The 24,771-nt window shown below is 42.2% G+C and overlaps 1 protein-coding gene across 3 annotated transcripts; it reads right to left on the reverse strand.

The window, feature by feature from the left end:
- Positions 1-1,159: 1,159 nt before the first annotated feature.
- polm (polymerase (DNA directed), mu) lies at positions 1,160-23,565 on the reverse strand. Of its 3 annotated transcripts, none has more exons than XM_052040952.1 (13): positions 23,465-23,565; positions 22,781-23,017; positions 19,190-19,370; positions 18,378-18,485; positions 15,780-15,875; positions 14,664-14,834; positions 13,072-13,143; positions 12,073-12,193; positions 10,035-10,167; positions 8,529-8,631; positions 6,041-6,370; positions 3,307-3,390; positions 1,160-1,709 (listed from the first exon to the last, which is right to left on the reverse strand). In XM_052040952.1, exons 2-13 carry the CDS (start codon positions 22,987-22,989, stop codon positions 1,623-1,625), a joined length of 1,695 nt encoding a protein of 564 aa, XP_051896912.1. In that variant the 5' UTR covers positions 22,990-23,017; positions 23,465-23,565; the 3' UTR covers positions 1,160-1,622. The 3 variants fall into 3 exon arrangements, with proteins under 3 accessions (XP_051896912.1, XP_051896911.1, XP_051896913.1); XM_052040951.1 differs by having other exon boundaries at positions 23,180-23,550; XM_052040953.1 differs by lacking the exon at positions 18,378-18,485 and having other exon boundaries at positions 23,180-23,550.
- Between the last annotated feature and the right edge of the window lie 1,206 nt (positions 23,566-24,771).

The raw sequence follows: 24,771 nt of genomic DNA on the forward strand, positions 1-24,771 counted from the left end.
TGTTAATCCTATTTTCCAGTACTTTGCTGTAGTTTTAACATTTATTAGTCACACGTACATCAAAACACACAGTGAAATGCATCTTTTGCCTTGAGTGTTCTGGGGGCAGCCCGCAAGTGTTACCACTTTCTATGACATGCCACTTCAAGTCTCATCTACATACTTCCTAAACACTGTGAGAATCTCTGCCTCCACCGTGCTATAATTTCCCTACCATTGACCTTAGACTCAACCACCTGTAATCAGCTAGCTTATCCCTGCTGTCCTTCTTGAATAAAAGTACCACATTTTCTGTCCTTGAGATATATTACACATTACCTGTGGCCAGTGAAGATTTAAAAGTCTGTGGTTATATGTTGAACCAAATGTATCAACTTTATTGGAGGGAAATGGACAGTCAACATTTCAGGTCAACCCGAAACATCAGCCGTCCGTTTCGCTCCACAGCTGCTGCCTGACCCACTGGCATCCTCCGGCTTCTTGTGCGTTGCGCCAGATTCCAGCACCTGCAGTCTCTTGTGTCTCCGTATCAAATTTATTACCCATTTTGCATTTACTCCTACCACATTTCCAGAATTACCCTGATTTGCTAAGAATTTCTATTGCTTCCGTCTTCTGTGTAATGAAGTCCAATCCAAATTAATGTACTAAGGATAACTCCATCCAGCAGCTAATGTGCTCCATGCTCCTAGTCTACAGCTGCCCTCAAGTGGGCAATAATAGTACAACAATTTAGATCACAAATAAAGTCAAAGCAAAAAAAAACTGGAGGAACTGAGCAGTCATCCCTTTGCCTCCCAGATGCTCCAGATTGCAGCATCTGCAGTCTCTTGTATCTCCATAATGAAGCTTAGTTCTACTTAAAATCATTTTAAGACCACTAACTAAATATTTCCTGAATCAGCCAATTTCTATAGTTTTAAAGGATAAGGTATTGCAGATTCTGGAAAAGGGGATTTCACTTCTGTAAGTTACTGAACCAGATGGTTTTTCCTGTCAGCTACAAGTTTCATGGCCATTTTTGATACTTTCATAATCTCAACATGTCCCAAACCCTTTACAGCAAATGAAGCACATCTGAAGTGTAGTCACCGTTGTAATGTGGGAAATGCAACGCAGAAAATTCCACAACATCAATGAAATGACCAGAATTGTTTTTATTTTTATTCCATTTAATTAGAAAAGTTTAAAAGGCCACGACCCTGAGAAGATTGTTCCTGTTTGCTACTATAGCAGCATGGGATATTTTACATACACTTCAGATGATATACGATCTCGAATTAACAGCACCTCTTACCGTGCAATGATCGCTCAATGTCAGCCTAGATTACGTGCCCATTTTTTTGAGTTGGGCTTGAATCCAGAGAGTCACCAGTGACAGTGATCCCACTCAACCACTGATACACATCCACATATGCATCAGACAGAAAGCACATCCAAGATGCTGATGCATCTGTACCATCAAGTTACTAATTACAAATTCAACAGCTTACAGTATGGAACCAATCATGGGCAAATGTCCACCTTTTACCCAATATAAAGTGACAAAAATGCTACAAACGTTATGCCCAAAGCCGTTCCCCGAGGTGCTCTGGGTATTCCTATAGCATGAGCTCAGCCAATCAAGCATTCCTCTCACGAGGTGGTATATACTCCAGCCCTAGATGTGCAAAGATTCCTTCTTCTGTGGCAGCTGGCAAAAATATATTCTGAAACGTGGAAGAAAAATGCTGGTTAATCAATTAGCATTATTTATAAATTCATAAAATTAGCAGGAAATACATTTATAGAGTCATAGAGCAATCCAGCACAGATACAGACCCTTCAGCCCAACGAGTCCATGCCGACCATGGTGCCCACCCGTCTAGTCCCAATTTCCTACGCTCAGCCCATCTCCCTCTAAGCCCTGATTTCTTCACTTTTAAGATAGTTTACTCTTAAAACGTGATATTGCCTCCTGAAATTCTAAATCCTCTCCACCATCTACAAGGCCCAAGTCATTACTGTGATCCAATACTCTCCACTTGCCTGGATGAGTTCAGCTCCAATGACACGTGAGAAGCCCGTGAACATTCCAGGACAAAACAACCCTCTTGATGGGCAACCCATCCACTATCCCAAACACTCACTCCTCCTCCACCACCACCAAACAGTGGCTGCAGTATGTACCATCTACAAACTGCACTGTCGTTACTCACCCAAGCTACTCCACCACCACCATACAGTGGCTGCAGTGTGTACCATCTACAAACTGCACTGTCGTTACTCACCCAAGCTACTCCAACAGCGTCTCCTAACCCCATGGCCTCTACCGCCAAGATGGACAAGGACAGGCACAAGGCAACACCATCATCCGCAGTCACCGCTCCAGGCTGCACACTGTCCTCACTTGGACATATATTTCCATTTCTTTATTATTGCTGGACCCAAATCCTGGAACTCCCTGCCCAAGCACTGAGGATGCACCTTCACAAGAACTGCTCAGCAACACCTTCTGAAGGGCAGTTAGGGACAGGCAACAAACACCAAACACTGCCCTCGCCAGTGATGCCCAGATCCCAAAAATGAAGAAAAAAATTGGGCTGGCATTCTACCAGACTATACAATGCTGGTACTATGGAACTTAAAGTCCTGTTTCACTTGGCTTATTTTGTGCTTTAATTAATCATGCGGAAATGCTGTGCTCTTGTTTTAACTTGACTCACTTAATTATTAGGATACAGTGGGTCACTATTTAGCCCATTGGATCCATGCCGACTCCCAGGAGAGCTATCCCATCAATCCCATTCCCACTCTCATTTCCCTGTAATGCTCTCTCACATGATCATAAATACCCCTGTGATTCTTTTACCATCTATACACCACTAGGAGTAATACACAGAGGCCAATTAACCTACTAGCAAGACTTTGGGATGTGGGAGGAAATTGGAACACCCAGGGGAAACCCAAGGGGCGACAGGGAGAATGTGCAGACTCCACACAGACAGCGCTGGCAGTCAGGATTGAACCCAACTAGTTGGAGCTGGGAGGCAGTGCCATTAACTGTAGCACCACCAGTGCTGGTCAAGAGCAATGTGGGAATGGCAAAGGTCATGTAAATCACTTCACATGGTGCCACCATACAGTGAGGATGTCAGCAGAATCATAATGTTCCTCAGAATCACACAGCACAGCAGGGCCATACAGTTTGACCTGTCCGAGCTGCTACACGGCCACAGTCAGGACTTCACAGACAGCCAGCTGGATTCCCTTCCTTCCTTCAATACTGTTTGGCAGACTGAGAGAAAGGTTTAGATTTCTTCCTACCTGCTCATTGTCAAACAAAGAATGGCTGCTCAGACTCATGTTCTTTGAATGCTTGGCGTATCTGCGTAGGTCTCGTTCAAAGAGCTGCAAGACAGCAAGAAACAAGCCGCTGAAAATTACACCCAAAATGGAGAGATTTTCTCTGTGGAATTGAGTGGAGCTCTATATCTGTTTCACTGCATTTCCAGAGTATGCATTTCACTCTCTTTTTACCCCAACCATTTACCCATCTTCCTTCAACTCCTGTTAGTGTAGGGTCCTGACTTTACCCATATAGTTAATCTTCAACTCCAAATAAAGCCCACTCACTGACATGGACTTGCCCCTGGAGTCGTGCATTTTATATGCAACTGGAAACCCCTGGATGCCACGTTCACCTGCACTCCAGGCTGCTGACTCGAAAGGTAACTTCCTGTTACTCCAGCTGTAATCAGGTAACTCACACTGCATGTTGGGATCTTCCTGTTCCTGAGGGCTCTGCTACTTGGGGTAAAGAGCTATGCTACTGCTGAGCTGCAGATGCTAAGCAATTCCATGTCTTATTAAATTATGAAAATCCAAAAACTGCAGATGCAGCAAATCCGAAAAGACAGAATTTCTGGATGAACTGAACTTCTGATGCAGAATTTTTGACTTGTTCCTCTCTCCACAGATGCTGCCCGACCTGCTGAGTGTTTTCAGTATTTCGTTTTATTTTCTTATTAAACATTTTTTCTTAACCAGCTTTAATGTTAACCACAGATCCAAATAAAAGATCTTATTTAAAACTTCAAGCTCGTCTAGCAATTGACTGAACTGCTATGGTCAATGAAAGTTTAATCTTAGCTCCTCCTATTTAACTGACTACAACCTGGACAAAATTAAACTCTGCACTACCAGAGGAGAACATACAGTTTCTAATTCCGATTCATACGCAGCCAGTTGAAGGCACATCATAAACATGACAATAATACTCACAGTCCACCAATATTTAACTGTAGTCTACAATGACACACTTTTCTCACCAGAATGGGGGTGACCACGTAATTTCCCCCATATATCACACCTGGAGACAACACTGGGATTGATTTGTGAATGAGGAACAATCCTCCACTCACTGGATGTTGCTAAGGAAATCACCATGTTTTTATATTGGGAGAAGTTGCTGCAGTTTTGGTCAGGAGTTCTGTTTGAGGTTCGTCACAACTCCCTTTAAACAGCTGTGCAGATGGTTTGCTGTGAGTCTTGCCAGAAATCTCACCCAAGTCTGTTCCTGTCTCCAGTTCACTGGCAGACCAGAGTGGAGTTAATAGACACTTTCAATACAGACTGGAAAGACTGAAACAAAGAATAAATGATTGAAAGTAAGGCAAAAGAGTTAAACCAATAATGCTGGAACTATAATCCAGCCAGAAAACAATTTCTATATGAGCTGTACTAAGATGACAAGAAGAAAAAATGCACTAATCACAGGAACTCTTCCATCACAGTCAAAGGGAAGAATATTTTGTTAATCTAACTTTCCATACCAGGTCACAACACCTGCCAAAATTTCTCATGCCTTATACATCAGTGCACTGTACTCAGCCTTCCACCTCCTTCCAGTAGAAACGTGCTGGTTCTGCAGCCTCCTCTGACACAGATCTTGTCATAACCAACACTTCAGAGAGTCAATCACAAGACCACATGGCAACGTACCAGGTTCAGGCACTAGTACCGGTTAGGTTACACCATCGTGTGAACAAGTAAATGAAGGATGTCTGCATTACCCATGCGGTGACAGGTACGGATAGCTGCTATGCTGATAACTGTCTAAACTGCTGACTTCCATCAAATTGGCTCCAAAACATCGACATTAACAGAAAACCAGAGTTAAAGCTCAAAAAGATCCTGCAAAGGTAGCTCTTCTCAGACAGCACCTCACAGACAACCTGTGGTCTCTCTGTTAACAGGAGCCTCAGAGCATCCATGACATGTGGGCTGCCTTCAGAATCAGGTTTATTATCACTGACATATGTCGTGAACTTTGTTATTTTGTGGCAGCAGTACAGTGCAAGACATAAAAATTACTATAAGTTACAAAAATAAATAAATAGTGCAAAATAAATGAATACAACTCCATCATAATGAGCACCTGTGAAGAGACGTGTATAAAGAAGAGCTGGTTTGATGAAAATGACCAGGAGATAATTAACAAGTACAAGGGGTTCATGGATTGGAAGTTCCCTTGTGCAAAAGAAACTGCTCTCCAGGCACCTGACAGCTGAGGTCCACTGGAATGTGAACTCACAGCTCTGAGAACTACAAGCCGTACTGTGGTAAATGGATGACGTTCAGATAGTGTTTGTACAGTGACACTCTGCTATTGAACCTATCACACAGCTCTTTCAACTTCAATTGAACATACTGGAAATTTAACAGTAGAAGAAAATTTTTTTTAAAAACTGCAGATGTTGGAAACCTGACATAAAAACAGAATGCTGGGAACACTCGGCCAGTCAGGCAGCATGTGTAGAAAGTGAAACAGGGTTAACGTTTCAGGTTGAAGACCCGTTGTCAATATTGTGACAACTATTACTGTCTGAGAAGAAATCTGAACATTTTAAATTAAAAGCCTTTGTCAATTCTGACAGTTGGAACTGTTCCAGAATGTTCTCTTTTCAGGTGCTGATCAATCTAATTCAGAGTGAAGAAGAATTTCATTTAAATTGTCCAAATTAAACTGTTGTGTCTTACCCTGCTTGGTTATACTTACTCGTGAACCTGTCCATCCCAACAAGGCATAAGCATACTGGCTGTAGGGGGCAATGACCAGGTCCACTCTCACAGCCTTCCAGTCTTTACTGCCTGCTGCAGCCACAGTCACCTGTTGAGCAGCCTCTGTGTGATCAGCAAGGTCAATTCCCCGAGTCTTGTCTCCAGCCAAAGAGTCACAATGGCTCAATTTCTCAGATTCTAAATTATTAACCAACTCCTTCTTCAGTTTGAAGATAGAAAGACATTTTTCAAAGTGATCAAAAATCCCAGGATCCTTGCTTCTCCCTTTGTAACTGTTGCCTGTGATGTCACCGTACAATATTAGACCCTGAAATAATTGCAAAACAGAATGTTAACGTAAAGTTGTGTCAGATCTTCTCTCCTCTCAGAGGCTCTCACCATGAGAAACATCTGGCTTGTTAATAACATTAAGAACCTTGCTGATACAGTGAACTAGATTCAGTGACAACACTTCTTAAGCTCTGTTAATAATGCTAAAAAGAACACTTTCACTAATAACTTTGCCTTCAAAGCTTCCAAACAAATCTTAACATTAAAATAGCTGTGAAAAAAAAACACACAAGAAATATTAACATCAAGGCATTGACTATTTGGTGCTAAGATATACACACATTTCTTGACTTACAAACATTCAATTACAAAAATTCACTCAACATCCATTACTCTTTGGGTGCGTGTCTTTGATTCACCAATCAGTTTCTTGCTACCACGAACGGTGTGCCACTCTCTGTCCGCTGGAATACACAGCACCAAAATATCCTGAATGCATTTTGCTCAGATTTTTTGATTTACAAAATGTTAATGAAACACACCCTTTCTGTAAATTGAGGAATACCTGTACATTCCAGACTTTAGGGCCTACCCCAAGTTTTTGCAGTGTCAGCTTATTTGAAACTACCAAAGGTAGGGCACAAATTGAGTCAGAGGCTGCAGAATTGGGGGAAGCATTAGAAACATAGAAAAACCTACAGCACAATTCAGGCCCTTCGGCCCACAAAGCTGTGCCGAACATGTCCCTACCCTAGAAATTACTAGGCTTACCCATAGTCCTCTATTTTCTTCAGGCTCTATGTACCTATCCAATAGTCTCTTGAAAGACCCTATCGTATCCGCCTTCACCACCGTTTCCGGCAGCCCATTCCACGCACTCATCACTCTCGGAGTAAAAGACTTACCCCGACATCTCCTCTATACCTACTCCCCAGCACCTTAAACCTATGTCCTCTTGTGGTCAACCATTTCAGCCCTGGGGAAAAGCCTCTGACTATCCACCCGATCAATGCCCCTCATCATCTTATATACCTCTATCAGGTCCCCCCTCATCCTCCGTTGCTCCAAGGAGAAAAGGCCAAGTTCCCTCAACCTGCTTTCATAAGGCATGCTCCACATTCCAGGCAGCATCCTTGTAGATCTCCTCTGCACCCTCTCTATGGCTTCCACATCCTTCCTGTAGTGAGGCGACCAGAACTGAGCACAGTACTCCAAGCAGGGTCTGACCAGGGTCCATTGCTGGAGGAGGTTGCTGAGATGGGATAGGTTTTAATCTTATGTTTTGGGAGGTCAGGGGGAAGTTGTAGTCAGCAAGAAAGGAGTGATATCGAAGAGCTTGGAATTCTGAGTGCCATGTTTTAAACTGGTTGGAGCTTGTGGAGGAAGCTTAGTGAGCAAGGACACAAAGACTGAAAAATATCAAGTCCAGGGATAACAGAAGCACGGGTAAGAGATCCTATTGTCCGGAGATAGGTATGGTAGTCAGCAGTATTATGGAAGTGAATTTAAATATTTAGAAATAGAAGGTCTGGAGCTCAGGTTGTGATTGAACAAGGTTTCACATACACGAATTCAGCTCAAGAAGGGGAGCAGGGAGGTTGCGACAGATATTGGGAATAGAGTTTATGGAAAAGTTGGAGCCCCTTAGAGTTTTTTGCTAAGATTTGTTAAATAACTTTCCTTTAAACTGGTGGAATAAAGAAAAATAAAGCAGATCAAAAATTAAAAGGTGGAGGGAAATACAGTTACTTTCCCACCTAGTTATTACACTAAATGATAGAAGTTCAGCAATATTATCCAGCACAGCTTAAGACAGACAGCATTAAGGAAATAAAAAAGGGGAAGTACTCAAGGTCAAATCTGAAGATAATTTTTCATAAATTCACCTCCCAAACTAAAATATGCTGCCATAGGGGCTTCAAGGAAAGTTAGAGGATTAATAATCTGTGACAGAATTGTATAACTTCCTCCCTCTTTTAGCTTTGAACTCCCTCAGCCTCTAGATTTTCATCTTATTTCACAGCGTGCTTTCTTCAAGCTTTGGGACTACTGTTAAGATGCAAAATCTTGAATCTCACTCCCTTGAATGTAGCTAAAGCACATCACAATGGTTTGATATACTTCCAGGGCAAGGTGGTTTCAGTCTAAGTTATCCCTTGGACATTGCCTCTATTAGTAAAATGCAGTAGTCATACCTCGGTGGTCATCCAATTAATCACTTGGCAAATAAGCCCCTCTTCTTTGCCTTCCTCTGGATGCGTTATGAGAAGGTCAACGTCATGGCCAAACTCCTTCTCCCTGATGAATGCAATTGAATACAAACTACTTAGAAAAGTGAAAAGCATTTCAAAAACAATAGACCAATCTCTTTCAATGAAGGAATTAATAAGTTAAAAATATTAGCTATAAATAATGGTGGCATTTTCAAATGATTTCTTTAGAATGGGGTCAGTGCAGTGAGCCCAGCCCACAGGTTGCTGGTTGAAATTCTGCCAACAATGAGCACTCCTTGTGATAATTCCAAATTTCATTTTCCACACAGCTTCAATTACTCCAGTTTCCCATTTGTACCAACCCAGATTAATCTGAAAAAAAATTAGTATGTCATAGATCCGATAAATACACTTAGTCAGCCTTTCTACATTTCTGGGGCCCAGGATGACACAGCAGTAGGCACTTGTCAAAGAGGCAATTACAATGATTTTACAATGAAGTTACGTGTTTTTGGGGCTCAGGAAGAAACAAGTATATAGACTAGAAAAAGGAGGGCACAAAATCTGTCAGCGTTTCTGAATCTGGATATTATTTGTCTTTTGCAAGGTACATCTGCAGGCATTGGTTTTAATGGTGATACACTCGCTGGTTGAAATCCTCTTGACTGTGAATTAAAGGGTTGCTTAAATACTTGAAGTAGTTATTATTTACAAGAGTGCCAAGGTTTCACAAAATAGCAGTCTAGCAAGTGGTAAAAAGGAAATGCGAAGATGGGAGAAAACTATCAGAAAGCTGCACTGAACGTACTATAACACACAGATAAACTGGATAACAGGGTGGCTAAAATGAGGGAAAAGCCACAAGATGGAGGGTTAACAAAATCTAAAGCAGGAGTTTAAACATTCCTATTTAAAGTTTTACATTTTTCCCCACACTATTTTTCCAGTCCAGCACCTGGATCCAATTGAAAGTCCAGTGTTTATGTTTAGTACTGTTTCTCATTTCAAGGCGAGACTCTTATTTGATGGACAAGAGCTGGTGAATGTATTTTTAAGTAATGTTTCATGACCTTCACCCTTCTTGCACGTTGGCATACACAATCTAATCTCGACAAAAGCAATGTCTATTTCTTTACAAAGTAAGTTTGCCTTACTACAATGCCTCTTCCTATTCCCAGTCCTAGTCTCAGTTGAAGGACAGGAAGGCATCAGCCCAGAGTTACCCAAAATTTGATGCACAAAACCAACAGTCTGAGGACTTGTGCAGTTTCAGCCATTTTGCTCCTGATGGAGATAACAGATAACAATAGTATATTTTGCGTCAAATAAAGCCCATGTTAACCACACAAGAGCATTTGATTTATCTTGTTCTTACTGCTCTTTAATGTAAGGGGCTTTGCCCTTGCGTTCTTCCTGGGCTTCAGGCTTGTATACAAATGAGAAGACAATTGAACTACACTATGTAAAAGGAAGCTGCAATGCTCTCACCTTCGAAAGCCACCAGTTAACGTTACAACTGTAGCAGGTAGAAATTTGTGCACAGCCCTTTCCACAATTTGCTTGATCAAATCTGCCTCCGTCCTTGTAACTGGTGCACTGAGGTCATTATGATATAAAAGACCTGTAAAACAAAAGAGATTATCCATTTTAAAACAAGGCAGCTATTCAGAATGTTTTGGAATGTCATCCAGTTAAAACAGCTCCTTTTTTTTAACCACAATGCCTGAAGGACTCTTTGCTCCAAGGCTTTCTGTCCAGTCTCTGCCAATGTTATGTTAGCACTTGGAAGTTTCGCAAGTTACAGCCCTAATTCATGGCATTCATTATTTTAGCAGAGCAACACTTTAGGTTAAAATGACAAAAAAACCCACAATTTACTCAGTAGTTTTTGATCTGCCTTCTTCTTCCATTTTTACTTGCTCATTACACAATCTGCGTTTCAATTTCTCATGCTCACGTCTCTCAGTTATAACCTCATGCAGCCTTAGAATGTTCTGAGATCTCTGCATTCTTTTAACTCTGGCCTTTTATCACTGGCATCTGTGACTCCTGTCAGTCAGGCCCGCCCTATAATTTGATGGTGCAAATATCACCAACAACTTGTCCTGGTCCAGCCATGTAGACGTTATCACCAATAAAGCACACCAGCGCCTCTGCTTCCTCAGAAAGTGAAGGAAAGTCAGCATGTCCCAGATAACCCTCACCAATTTTTACAGCTGCACCATAGAAAGCATTTTATCCGGATGCATCACAGCTTGGTACGGCAACTGCTCTGCCCGAGTCCAAAAGAAATTGCAGAGAGTTGTGAACGCAGCCCAGTCCATTGCGCAAACCAGCCTCCCCTCCATTGATTCCATCTCCACTTCCCGCTGCCTCAGAAAAGCAGCCAACATAATCAAGGACCCCTCCCAATCCGGTCATTCTCTCTTCTCCCCCTTTCCATTGGGCAGAAGATACAAAAGTTTGAGAACATGTAGCACCAGGCTTAAGGACAGCTTCTATCCTGCAGTTATCAGACTCTTGAACGGACCTCTCGTATGCTAAAGATGAACTCTTGATTCCTCAGACTACCTCGTTGTGTCCCTTACACTTTGTCTATTTGCACTGCACTTTTCTCTGTAACTGTAACACTATGTATGTTCTGCATTTTTTTTTCCTTTTGTACCACCTTGGTGTACATATGTATGGAATGATCTATCTGGATGGCATGCAAACAAAAGCTTTTCACTGTACTTGTGCATATGACAATAAACTCGACTTCGACTTTGTACACGTGACAATAATAAACCAATTATCAATTAAACCTCGACAGCTCAACTCCCTGTATTCCCGATTCGAAGAGCTCACTCATATGACCAAGCCTTTGGCTACTCCTTCCATCACCACCCTCTTTGGCTTTGTGTCAAATTTTGCCTGGTTATGCAACCGTGAGACATCTGTGAATTGTTAGTGCAGGCCTCTGGATTACTAATCGAGTAAAAGTCATTATACTAAACATGGCATGACACCATGCAAACACTTTAATATTTCTGCAGTGTTTGGAATGTCTCACACGATTATCAACAGGCACATCAGGCTTCTTCAGTCTTTGCCAAGTTGTAAAGCTGAGCGATCCAGATCTACAAGGAGGAAGGGAAAGAAGCTCAACCAGCACCACTGTGCAACAAATAGAAAACCGTGGGCTATGAATTTGGCCAAGCACCCAAAATCCTATCCCAACCCCTTTCCCAATTTCTTTTCCCATAAACGTTATCACCCACACCTCTACAGGGATTTCCGATGATTCACCAACTGTGAGATATGACACTACTGTCAAAAACTGTTTCCCTGTGAATACCCTTCAGGTCAAACAGCTCTTGCAATACAGTGGAAATCACAACCACAAAGATTTATTTCTAAAAATATCAGCTGGCTCCCACTACTTCCAAGATTCCTTCAACAACAGTAAAATATCTTTAGAAAAGTTATGTATTTAAGCAGCAGCATTTTAAAATATGCAAGTATTTTATCCATAATTTTTTCTTACCTGCTTCCTGTTCCCTTGTAAGTTTTACGTTTGATGCTCTCAGTTCATCTAGAGTTCGAAGACCCTCTCTGTACCACTTATCAGCTGTCTTCACACCAACACCGAAAATACTGGTGAACCGCTACAGGACCAGAAACAAGGCTTACACACCACGGCAACCAGTTACTGACCCGCTGCTTACAGAGGCTCCTGTACAACAGATTCTTATTTGCAAACAAAGAATTTCATTCACTTTACAACCATCTCGACCTAAAGCACTTCACAGCCAATTAGGTGTTGTAACTCATGAAACGTGGCAGACAATTTCTGCATAGCAAACACCCACAACATGGATTATGTTAATTTTTTAAACATTTTGATTAGGAATAAATATTGGCCAAGACATTGTGGCTATCTCCACTGCTCTTCTTTAAAATACTGGCAACTGATCCTTTCCATCCATTACAGAGATCAGCTGGGGACATTGGTTAAATATCTCACCTGATAGACATTTTCTCCGACATTGCAACATCCCTTCACTACTCCACAGAAGCGTCAGCTGGATTTAGTGTGCAGGTCACAGTGACAATGAGCTGTGTTGCATTGTTTACCAAAACCACGTATATCAAAATTAGTTTAAAATTTTCCTGTACAACAGAACTATTAATTCGTAATTGTTCACCAGAACAACTGGAAACCCAGTATCATTTAAAAAAATACTATTGTAAACTCCTGATCAGCATCTGAATGCAAAGCTGAATTACTGTTTTGGCTGGAACCTTTGAGAACACAGAGTCTTAACTTGGTTTTTCAAAAATTGACTGACATTAATTATTTAAAGATTTTTCTTCTTCTTTGCACACATACCAACAACTAGTTAAAAATATATCCTAGGGATGGTTGTGCCATCATGTTGCCATTAAGCAACCACTTTTTTTCGATATGTCCCTCACTCAGTATTGAAATCCGTCCTGCGAATTGTCCATGTACTCATGAAACATTTATTGTACGACGGCCTACCTTTAGAGTTTGATATCTCTCATTCTGGAGTATATTCTCAACTTCACTACAAGTTCCATCTTCTAGGATTTCCTGCAGCAAAGAATAAGGAGATTTTTTCTTCCTTTCTTGCAAATAGCTAGAACATTATCTGTGGCAGGTCATGTCTAACCAATCTTATACAGTTTTTTGAGGAGGTTACCAAGAAGGTTGATGAAGGGAAGGCGGTGAACATTGTCTACGTAGACTTTAGCAAGGCCTTTGACAAAGTACCGCATGGGAGGCTGGTCCGGAAGGTTAAGTCGCTTGACATTCAGGATGAAGTAGTCAATTGGATTCAACATTGGCTTAGCGGGAGAAGCCAGAGAGTGGTAGTAGACGGTTGTCTCTCTGACTGAGGCCTGTGACTAGTGGTGTGCTGCAGGGATCGATGTTGGGTCCATTTTTTTTTAATCATCTATATTAATGATTTAGATGAAAATGTGGTAAACTGGATCGGCAAATCTGTGGATGACACCAAGATTGTGGGCGTAGTGGACAGCGAGTAAGGCTATCAAAGCTTGCAGCGTGATCTTAAGCAGCTGGGAAAATAGGCTGAAAAATGGCAGATGGAATTTAATGCAAACAAGTGTGAGGTGTTGTACTTTGGGCGGACAAACCAGCGATGGTAGGGCTCACACAGAGAATGGTAGGGCTCTGAGGTGTGCAGTAGAACAAAAGGGACCTGGGAATACAGATCCATTGTTCCTTGAAAGTGAGATCAGAGGTAGATAGGGTCGTAAAGAGAGCTTTGGGCATTTTGGCCTTCGTAAATCAGGGCACTGAGTACAGGAATTGGCATATTATGTTGAAGTTCTACAAGACGTTGCTGAGGCTGAATTTGGAGTATTGTGTGCAGTTCTGGTCACCTACCTACAGGAAAGATATCAATAAGCTTGAAAGAGTGCAGAGAAAATTTACACGGACGTTGTCGGGACTTGAGGATCTGAGTTATGGGGATCGGTTGAATAGGTTAGGCATTCATTCCATGGAGTGCAGGAGAATGAGGGAAGATCTAATAGAGGTATACAAAATTATGCGGGGTATATATAGGGTGATTGCATGTAGGCTTTTCCCCCTCAGGTTGGGTGAGACTAGAACTAGAGGTCATACATTTAGGGTGAAAGGCGAAATATTTAAGGGAAATCTGAGGGGAAACTTCTTCACTCAGAGGGTGGTGCGAGTGTGGAATGAGCTGCCAGCGGAAGTGGTAGATGTGGGTTCAATTGTAACATTTAAGAGAAGCTTGTATAGGTACATGGATGGGATGGGCTTGGAGGGATATGGTCCGGGTGCAGATAGATGGAACTAGGCAGAAGATCAGGTCGGCATGGACTAGATGGGCTGAAGAGCCTGTTTCTGTGCTGTAGTGCTCTATGCCTCCATAACAGCAAATATCAATCCTGACGTTTTCTAATCTGGTGTTTGCCCTCTGGAAAGTTTTTTAATGTTTTTGTGCATCAACATTAAGACTTAAGTAGCAGCAATATAAATACAGCACCACCTAATTAGCAGTTATTCTACTGGATATCCAAGGAATGAGTCAGACCAGAGGAATAACGTCACACCATTACCTTAATCACCTTCCTGGAATGGACCCCAAGACTGGGAATCCCTTGGAGGTCCTCCATTTTGGTCACAGTGTATGGCAAAGACTTTAGAATCGAAGACGCTTTTGAGAATGCCAAGTACCGCCCTTCACTCTCATTCAGCTCTGCAGCTTCAGCCAGTACCTTCAATGCTTCCTAAGAATCAAGACAAAAATTTCCTCTAAATTCATTTAGACAAGTTTCTTCTGCTGTATACTTTCCAACAATGCCAATTTCTAGCACAGTAAAACTCTGAAATATCTGCTGGAGGAATTCTCAACCTGCTGAGTTCCTCCAACAGATTGTTTGTTCCTCCAGATTCCGGCCTCCGCAGTCTCTGAAAATCTGCTGTCTGACTCTTTGGAACTCCTGATGGTTCAGCATCTGGCTCACCAAGAACCGATTCCCAGCACTCACTTCCCACTCAACGTGGCCCTGGTTCCCATGTTTCCTTCCATTCACCGGGACCCCAATCCCCACACTCCCTTCCACCTGCCCGGGTCCAGGTTGCCGCCCTCCCTTCAAACTCATCTGGTTCCTTTTCCCAAGCTCCCTCGAAATCCACGAGTGCCTTGTTTCCCATGCTCTCTATAAACTTAACTGAATCACTGGAAAATTTATTATGCACTGTGTAATATTTATAACAAAAGTGAATAAAAGGTATGTGGAGTATTAACAGAATAAATCTAGTACCCTGGAAGATCTGCTAGTCCAGTACCGAAGTCCCAAGTGTGCCGGATTAAAGGAGTTTTACTGCAACAATCACATCTCAAATTGTTCATGTATTTCATTACATACATTTTGAGTCAAGAATTTTCTTCCTTTTTTCACTCCTTCCAACAGCAGCCATTCATCACATGAAGCCAGGTTGCAGGTATTACTAGAGTAAGGAACTGAGTTGTCAGAGTCAGGCCATGATTGAGTTCTCAATGGGCCTGTGCATTTTACACACGCATTCTCTTAAAGCGTCAAATAGCAAACAGCAGCAGCACCACCATTCGTCTGGAAGTGACAACGGCTCTCAAGCAATTCCCCATTTTCCATGATAATCCATGCAGGTTTGGGGTCAGTGAGTGGACAGGGTTGTCTATTGATCATTACCGTAAACAATCTGTTTTTATTCTTTAGCACCGTCCTTCTTTGACAGGCATATGATGAAATAGACACCTCAGTGACTGCAACAGCTTCTCTTGTCACCTAAAGATTAATTAAAGATTAAAGAAATTAACAAGCATTTAACTAACTCTTCTACAGAAGAAGACACCTCCAAAACAAAAATCAAACCAATCATTAATGACAGTCTCATGCTTTTTGATTAAGTTCAAAATAATGACAGGCTTTTACTAATAAATTCATTAATCCATTTCTTAAGACAGACAGATGCATAAATCAGGGAATGGTTGATGACTAAGCAGGCTACCCGGCTTAAATAAGAACCAGGAAAAGCAGATATATTGTTGAACTCTGGGATTTGTTTCACTCAACTTTAAACATCTGCTAGTTAATGCCCAAGTGAGTGGTTTTGAGTGGACAAATGTTGGAATGATTAGCAATGGTATTAATTTGTTTGCAATGAATTCATTTGGCTTGATTCAGAAGTACAGTTGCTCACATTAACTTCCAAACATTGTCTTACAAATGTACCTAAGCTTTCTAGACACGCACCTGGAACGTGGTGCTATAGAAGTGAGTGTACATGCCACTGGTCACCTGGAAACTACACACCTGACTCTCTCAATCACTGGATTTGCAAGCTTTAAGCATTAAGTTTGGTTTTGTTGTATCATGACATGTTGGTCCAAAATTGAAAAGGGCAAAGGGTGGATGTTCTGCAGCAACTTCACACTTCCCTGAACATTTACAACATTGATAGAACACCAGTCACATGTACAAAGGAATACATTCGTTTTGGCTAGGGTGGTAGAAGTATCAACAATCAAGGAACTTGACCATCCAGGATAAATCAGTCCATTGGATCAGGACCCCATCCCTGACCTTAAAAGTTTACATCTTCTGTCAGTGATGTACCGTCACAGCAATGTGCACATCCACAAGATCCCTTTTCTGAGGCATTCTCCTGGGGTCAAGGGTGCCAATGCATGAATTCTTTTAATAAGGGTGAACATTTCCCAGCAAACACCAGATGATTTTGTCAAGAGCAAGATCTGGGTCCAGGCTCTAACCCACCGCTGAGAGGGAGCGCTGCTCCCACATTCCCAATTTTTGTTTTATCTTGGTGATCCACTCCAGCCAATTCTTGCCACATGCCCAGTCCTCCAAACCAGATTTCCAGCACCTGTGGGTAGTCAGACTTGATGGTGACTGGAACAGAGGATCGGTTGGGCTAGTTACCACAGAACGTGTCCTGACTCTTGCTGTGGTTGACTCTGGCACGAGGCCAGGTAAAACTGGTCGAAGATGCTGTTTAATCTTCAAACACTGTAAATCTGAGCAGAAGACTGTAACGTTGTCCATGTATGGGAGGTTTTAATTCAAGTGCCCCTACTCCCTGGCGTCGTTACCCCCTCACGTCCACGTTCTTCGGCAAAGGGCTCAATACAACACAAACGTGGGAGAGTGGGTAAGCCTGCCTGCCTGCCTGCCTCCAGGTTTGGAGGGGAAGCTATGTTTCCCACCCATTCATTTGGACTACACTACCAATACCTGTGTAGAGCAGTTGGATCCAACTCCCGATTCCCTTCACAGAGCCCATTTCGGAAAGCACACCCACCACGAACGTGGCAATATCCTATCAAAAGCCTTCTTCCCCTGGTCCAAGGTGACCAGGCAAGTGTCCACTGTCCTGCACACAGGCTATTGTATCCTCGAGCTGTGCAAGGCTGTCATAAACTTTCCAGCCAGTGTGGCGCAAGTTTGGTCCGGGTAGATCACCTGTCCCAGAGCAGACTTGATCTGATTGGTGATAACCTTGGACATGATCTTGTAATCCACATTCAACAGTGAGATGGGTCTCCAATTCCAGATGTGTCTTCTCCCCCTTCTGTTCATAGATGAGGGTGATAATGCCCTTTCTCATGGATTCTGACATGCTGCCAGATAGATGCACAACACTGTTCACTTCCAGCAAGTCTGGGCTCATCCATTCCCACAGAGCCAAATACAACCTGGCCGGTAAGTTGTCACTTCTGGGAATTTTCTTTGTCTCAGGGGAATGGATGGAGTCTATGGGCTCCTCCAAAGTCACTGCCTGGTCAAGACTTTCACCCTTGCTGTTATTTAAAAGCTCCCTGATAGATGAGAGGAAGTTCTGGGAGGCTGTGCTGTCCATGGCCTTTCTGTCATACAGACCAGCAGAGAAGGATTTGTAGATCTTCAAACATGTCCAGCTGTGAGGATGTTACCAAGCTGTCCTCTTCCCAAGGCTCTGGGTCAAAATCCTGAACTCCCCATGTAAAAACCACTGTGACAAGTACTTTGCCACAGGGCTACAGCCATTCACTGTAGCAGTTTAGCCTCTTAAACACACTGCAAACAGGAATTAAACATCGCCTTCACCAGCAATGCCCACTTCCAGGGTGTGAATAAAACAAAAGGTAAAATTAGAACGTTTGGAATTCCCCGATGCGATCTAACAATGGAGACATTGTTATTCCCGGGACTCCTCTGAAAGTGTGTTTAGCATTTCAAATGCTTATCAGTCATTATTTAAGCTTCTGTGACTTCCCTTATTCTGCATACATGGAGAAATACTACTCCTGAATATATCTGATTCCTTCCTTCACCAACAGACTTTTTCTTTCCTCTGCTAAAGACACCAGCTATGGATCCATGAGGAGTGAGAACGATCTGTAAAACCAAGGGAGAAAAAAAAATCAAAGCCTACCACCTTCTATTTATTTGTGCACACTTTCCTGCAGGAATCACAGAAAAGGAATCAGAACCAAGGGGACAGGTTTGATTTCGTCAGGAGTGCAAAAGTATTTCAGCATCCCATCTTAGTTAATTTTATATTACAAAATTATATTTCCAAACCTATACATTATTGATGCACATAATATGAACAATTTATTTTAAACAAAATATAGACTATATTCTTCAATACCTTCTGTGCAAAAAGAACAGAGCAGAAGGCTGGTAACCTTTTCACATAGGTCCTTTGTATAAGTCACACTTGACTTGAGTGTGTCCATCCACACTCATTCCTGGACGCTGGAGTTTGCCAGTCAGCAACATTTGGTTACGTATGGCTCCTGTAGCAGAAAGACCAGTGGATGGACGACTGGGTCTCTCACTAAACTGATGGGCTTTCAGCCACCTTTGCTTCCTTAGGGAATCAACATGAGTACAGAGCCCCATGTTGTCCAGCTGTTGAGGATGAACCAAGCGATAACAGCTAACATATCAACAATCATATTAGATCAGGAATCAAACCACCCAGTTATATTTTAAAATACCACAATAGGTGGTGCAATTCTTACACACATTCTTTATCAACTACAAAACTGCACTCATTTATCAAGTGTTCTCTGAAAAGATTTTTATTAAAGTACCTGAAGTTGATGCCGACTTTCCACTTCCAGGGGTCTACCTGCCCCCATACTCTCAGTGAACCACGCGATATCTACCAAGGCTGCAGTGAATCCAGTTCTGCTAATTCCATTCCGCTTCTCCAGCAAGTCCAACACCTCTTTGCCAGTGTTGTTCTCTGACACAACATGAGTAACTGACTCACTGGAAGAAAGAAACATTGAACTTCATAAAACTCAAAACTCCCCCATGAATAATTCAGAACTTGGCATAAACTGACTTCCAATAAGAGGTTACATCTGAAATGTTAAGTATTTTTTCTTTAAAACAATCTGGAAAACCTTAATCCCATCCTGAATCATTGCAGCTTGCATTGTTGAAATTAGGAGTGTAATAAATTACTTCCATACTTTGTGTTCTCTGACTCCATCTCTCATATTAAATTCCATCTTTCAATAAATACATTAACACGTTTTTGTGGTTTTTCTTTTTCTGTTTCTTGTTGGTTTAGATATCCATTGCTTTGCAACCAGAGGCTCAGGAAGAGTGGAGAAATCAAGGAAGATGATAAAGCAGATGAATTGATGTGTACTGGCTCTAGAGAAGGGAAAGGGTACGTAAAGGTTTGTCTAGTGCAGTTTGTATTTCTGTAGATTTACACTTATGGAAATCAAGCATGCTGACACTTAGGAATAAAAATTATCTTTGAAAATTTTAAGGGTTAAACATTAAACAATGGACATTTTATTCTTAAATGTATCAAAGTTGAAGGTAATGAACAGAAGGATTAGATAAACAGAAGTTAAATCACATAAAGTAACAATTTGCCCATAAAATAATATCTCTAGTGAAGAAAAGTATCGTATAGAGAGGTGACTAAAGTAAAACTGCATGGCCCAAAGAGGAATGGAGGACAGAGAAACTACCCCAGAGTCGGAGATTAAACAAGAGTTTAAGGTGGTGAAGAGGTAAGTTCTAGAGCAAGGGAAGGAATTTCAGAATGTACTTCCTAGGAAACAGAAGACAAGGCTCTACGGATAAAAGTCAAAAACAAACAGATGGAGAATTGGAGGAAAGTAGCCAGAAATAAGTTAGAAGTTGGAAAAGATCACATCATGAATTGACTTAAACAGAAGGCTGAGAATTTTAACTCTAATCTCTCAAAGAAGTAGCAATCAATACAAGTCCACAGGGTCAGGGACAATCACAATTAAAACACTTAATCCCAACATTTACTTTCCACGGAAAAGTTCTGAACTTCTGGCATCCAGAGTCCTGGCTGATTTCTACCTTCCAAGGCCTGGTTAACTGGAATCTCAACATTTAGTGGTGGTATTAAAGAGGCAATGGTAAAGAGGGCCTTATTTTGTCTCCAAAAGTACTGTACTTCCAGGGCAACAAGAAACCCTCTCCAATCATCAGGACACAGATAACCTCCTTGATAATTCCCACCACTATTAGCACGATAGCAATGGAAAAGCTACCAGGGGATTGATCTGGGGCATCGTTAAGCACACACGAGGTAATCAGTGGCATTGCCCATTTCTTTCCAATGACTTCAAGTTTACACTTGCAAATCTGGATTTAATCCCCAATGCAAAAATGCTTGAACTTCATTCCAATGATTTTAACAAGTGCAACTAAAAACCAATAGCACAAATATGTGAAAAATAGTTTTGGCTTATTTTCTAAAGCGTAGAAGATTGCAGTTTTGAGACTTTCTAAATGTTTGTCCTGTTTCATTCCTTGTTGCAGCATTTGTTCTCTTAATTGCAAACCAGGCCCAGTGGCAATTCCAACGCATTGCTGAAGACAGAATACAAAGAACACTCCTTAAACCTCCAGTTAAAATGAACATTTACATTCGATTCCCTGCCACTAACGTTGACACACCACTGTGTTACTCCCGGTAGGCTACCCAAATGAGAGGTGGTGAGCAGCATCTGAGGCCAGTCCTATCCTCAGCCAATGTCTGGCTGTACACATTTCCAGCAAGATTTCTGAATGTCAAATAGAAGCAACTTTCTACCCATATTTTCCTCTCAGTGAGAAATGCTTGGAACACATTTGTAAATTGTCCACAGCTCACAAACAAGAGCCTCAAAACAAACCAATTCTGTATGGCTGGGTTGCTCAGTATTTTACTTGCACAGTTATTCAGCAAGCTAATGAATTTATAATGGTTTAAAAGAAGGAAAAGGTAACTGTGTAGGTCCTCCTGTATTGCTGAATACCAATATACTGAAATGCCTCCTTCTCATTCATAGTACACCACCAGTACTAAAATCCATAGGACTGTAGCCACAGTATTACAACTGTCCAACTCATGGTCCAATCAATTCAAAATTCCTGCACTGTGCAAGAAGCAAAACAAATAAAGACCTTCTACCTTTGACAGCTTTACAGAAAGAATATATTGCAGAACCATTTTTCAGTTTCACATCCATTCAACAAATCATAAGATTTTATGTCCTTTGCACCGTCATGTCCAACTGTGCAACCTGCTGCAGCATGCACATGGCTCCCAACTTCTCAACACTTTCCTTACTTCCTGAGACATTTCAGTGAATCATGCCAAATTGTTTTCAAAGCCTGGGCAAGTTGCCTTATTGTTGTAAACTGCCTTGTATGCAAGCAAAATGATTTTCCACAAGAGAATGCAAATTCACAGAATGAGGTTAACACCATAAAAAACACAAAAACCTTATCTTCCTTTGGTACCTCTAAGCCACCTAAAATCTATCCTGTATTAACTCACACTCTACTATGCTAAGCCCCCGCCAGATCCTGCTGGCCCTCCGTTCCCCTTGGGTACTACTTTCAAAATTCCACCTTGGTTTTCCATTATCTTGCTTCTGAAACTTCTTCCAGTTCTGCACTCCTGTTTATACCTCCAGATCAACTGGATTCCCACCATCTAATATAAATCAGCGGAAAACCTTCGCACTATTATTCTGCAATTGTCTTCTTAAATCCTTTGGCTTTGCTTCTCTCTGCTATAGAGGTGGCTTGCAAAACTAAGTTTTTCATTGCATCTCGGTATGTGTGACAATAATAAACCAAAGCCAATACCAAGTTCTCCTCCAGCCAACACTCTATACTGTCTTGGAAATATTTCGTTCCTGGGTCTAAATACAGGAATGCCATTCCCAGACCCTTCAGCAGGGTTGCAGTCATTCTGCAAGTGGTATTCACCACGACCTTCTCAAGGGCAATTAAGTTAAGTTTGGGCAATAAACATTCACACCCTGGAAGTGGGAAAAAAATTTCAAATAACCAAAGAAAACACTGGAAATATTAAGGTCAGGAATTGGAGCATTGGAGGATATTAAGCAATGGATTCTTCTGTTTCCAGCATTTGCTGCTTTTATTTCAGATTTCCAGCAACTGGAACATTTTGCGTTGGTTACAAAAAACTTCAAAATGTTTAAACACATGCTTTTCTGTCTCCTGCAAAAAGAAAAGCTCAATTCTCGCTCCTTCTGGATCCCCCAGTTCACAAAACAGTTGGTGTTTCGCTAATAATAGCCATGTTGTGTTAAATTCGCTGTTCTCATTTAAAAGGAGGTGGATTTGTCACACTCTGGTGTCACGCACATCTCGAGTTCACTCACCTCATCTGCTCTTCCACTCGAAACCCCTTTTTCCGAGCAAGCTCTGTGAGGAATCTTCTCCTGCTTGACCCCATTCTCCTCTCCACCAAAAATATACCAACTTCACCAAACTTGACCTCACCAACTGGACTGTTTCTGCCCAAATGGTCTTGGGATACAGTAGAGGTTGGTATACCTTTACACCTCTTCTTCCGAGGCAACAGGGCCATGGTGCGGGTGAGACAGGGGTTTGTTAACCTGAGGAAGGGAAGGGTAGGATGTCAATCACCAGAGAAACTAGGGCCTGGGTCAAAGTCAGGACTGAAACTTACCAAGTACAACATGAATTATATAATTAAGTACGGAAGGCAACATAGATCGGGGTGAAGTTTAGCAAATACAACTTTAAATTCAACATACCAATTCCTACAGAAACATGGGTGTCAACATTGAGTTAATGTTCCAAAGGGCCTGTTCTGTGCTGTAATGTTCCATGAAATTTAAGATGAAAGTGAACATAATTAAACAGGAAGACAGGTCTGGCAATGGGGGAAGAGTGAAATTTAACAACTATAACGTGAAATGTGATCCAAGCTTAAATTCAGGCCTGAAGTTTAACAAGTACAAAGTTAAGTTCAATTATAAGAAAGATGCGAACATCCACACGGATTCAATTGTCATTCCCAACCAGACCGAGCCCCGTACCGGGCGGCTCCGCAGCAGCTTGCTCTGGGCGAGGCTTGAACGCGAGCCCGGAGCCCGGAGCCCGGCGAGCTCAGGCCGGGCGTGGACGCGCTGCGGACCGGACCGGGCACGCGCTCGGGAGCGCGCACGCCCAAGCGTGAGTCGCGGCACCTCCCTGCGCGCACCCTCGGCGCACCTGTCAATCACCCGGGGACTCAGTGCCGGCGCTGTCAGCAGGCACAGACGCTATCAACCAGCACCAGCCTGGTTCAGGGTTCTATGCAGCGTGTTAAAGTTTGCTTGCTGCATGCACCCAGCGATTATCCACCGAGCAAGGCCTGTCTTCAGCAATGTTATAACTAAAGACTGACAGCAAGCTGTGTAAATTAGCACGACTCCAATTGACCAGACTTTGCACCGTCATGAATTGAAGATTTAAAATGATGCTTTCTAATCAACAAAAGATTAATCAGCAGAAGAATGTCTAGTACATTTGAGTGTGTATTTACCTTTAAGGACCATGCATAGTAGGTGGTATGATGTCTGATATGAGGCACTGCTGGAAGTGTTGTTGACCTGCATTGAAGGGTGTTTGCTCTCTCCTGGTAGCTGGTTTTGCTGAACCTGCGGATGCCACGTTGGTGATGAGTTTGAGATATTACTGATGAGGTAGCAGGAAAGGAGTGATCAAATGTGAGGGAGAAGAAAACGGGGGTTCACTCAGTGGGGTGGTGCTGATGACAACTGGTGGATGTGGCAGGTATGTTGGTGAGTGAGCAAGTGTGAGAAGGTTCAGTGTTTTCTCTGTACTGGGAGATGTTCCTCAGAACAAATGATATCATCAAGGTCCTAGAGAACAGAGGAATGGGAACAAAGGAAGGTGTGCAACGCTAGTGGATTTATTACTGCCACCGACCATGGATGAGATCTCTTTCAAGGATCCTGTAAGAACTTTAAAGGACGATTTTGATGTAACAGTTACACAAGTTCCATCTTTGGTAGCTGCCAGCAAGAACCAGGAGAGATTCTCTCCAACAGGACATAGAACAGTGCAGCGCAGGAACAGGCCCTTCGGCCCACCATGTCTATGCCGACCATGATGCCAGATTAACCTGTCTGCCTGCACGTGATCTATATCCCTCCAGTCCCTGCATGTTCATGTCTCTGTCTCAGTGCCTCTTAAGCACCATTATCATTGTCAGCTTACCATGGGCTTGTCTTCAGTTGTGACTTTATTATTGCATTAAGGTGTTGCTTTTGCTCAATCTTTTTCACTGTACGGTATAATTTATGGATAATTTATATTCTGTGTGTTGTCTGTTCCTACG

The sequence above is a fragment of the Pristis pectinata genome, chromosome 29, assembly GCF_009764475.1.
Source record: "Pristis pectinata isolate sPriPec2 chromosome 29, sPriPec2.1.pri, whole genome shotgun sequence".
Lineage (NCBI taxonomy): Eukaryota > Metazoa > Chordata > Chondrichthyes > Rhinopristiformes > Pristidae > Pristis > Pristis pectinata.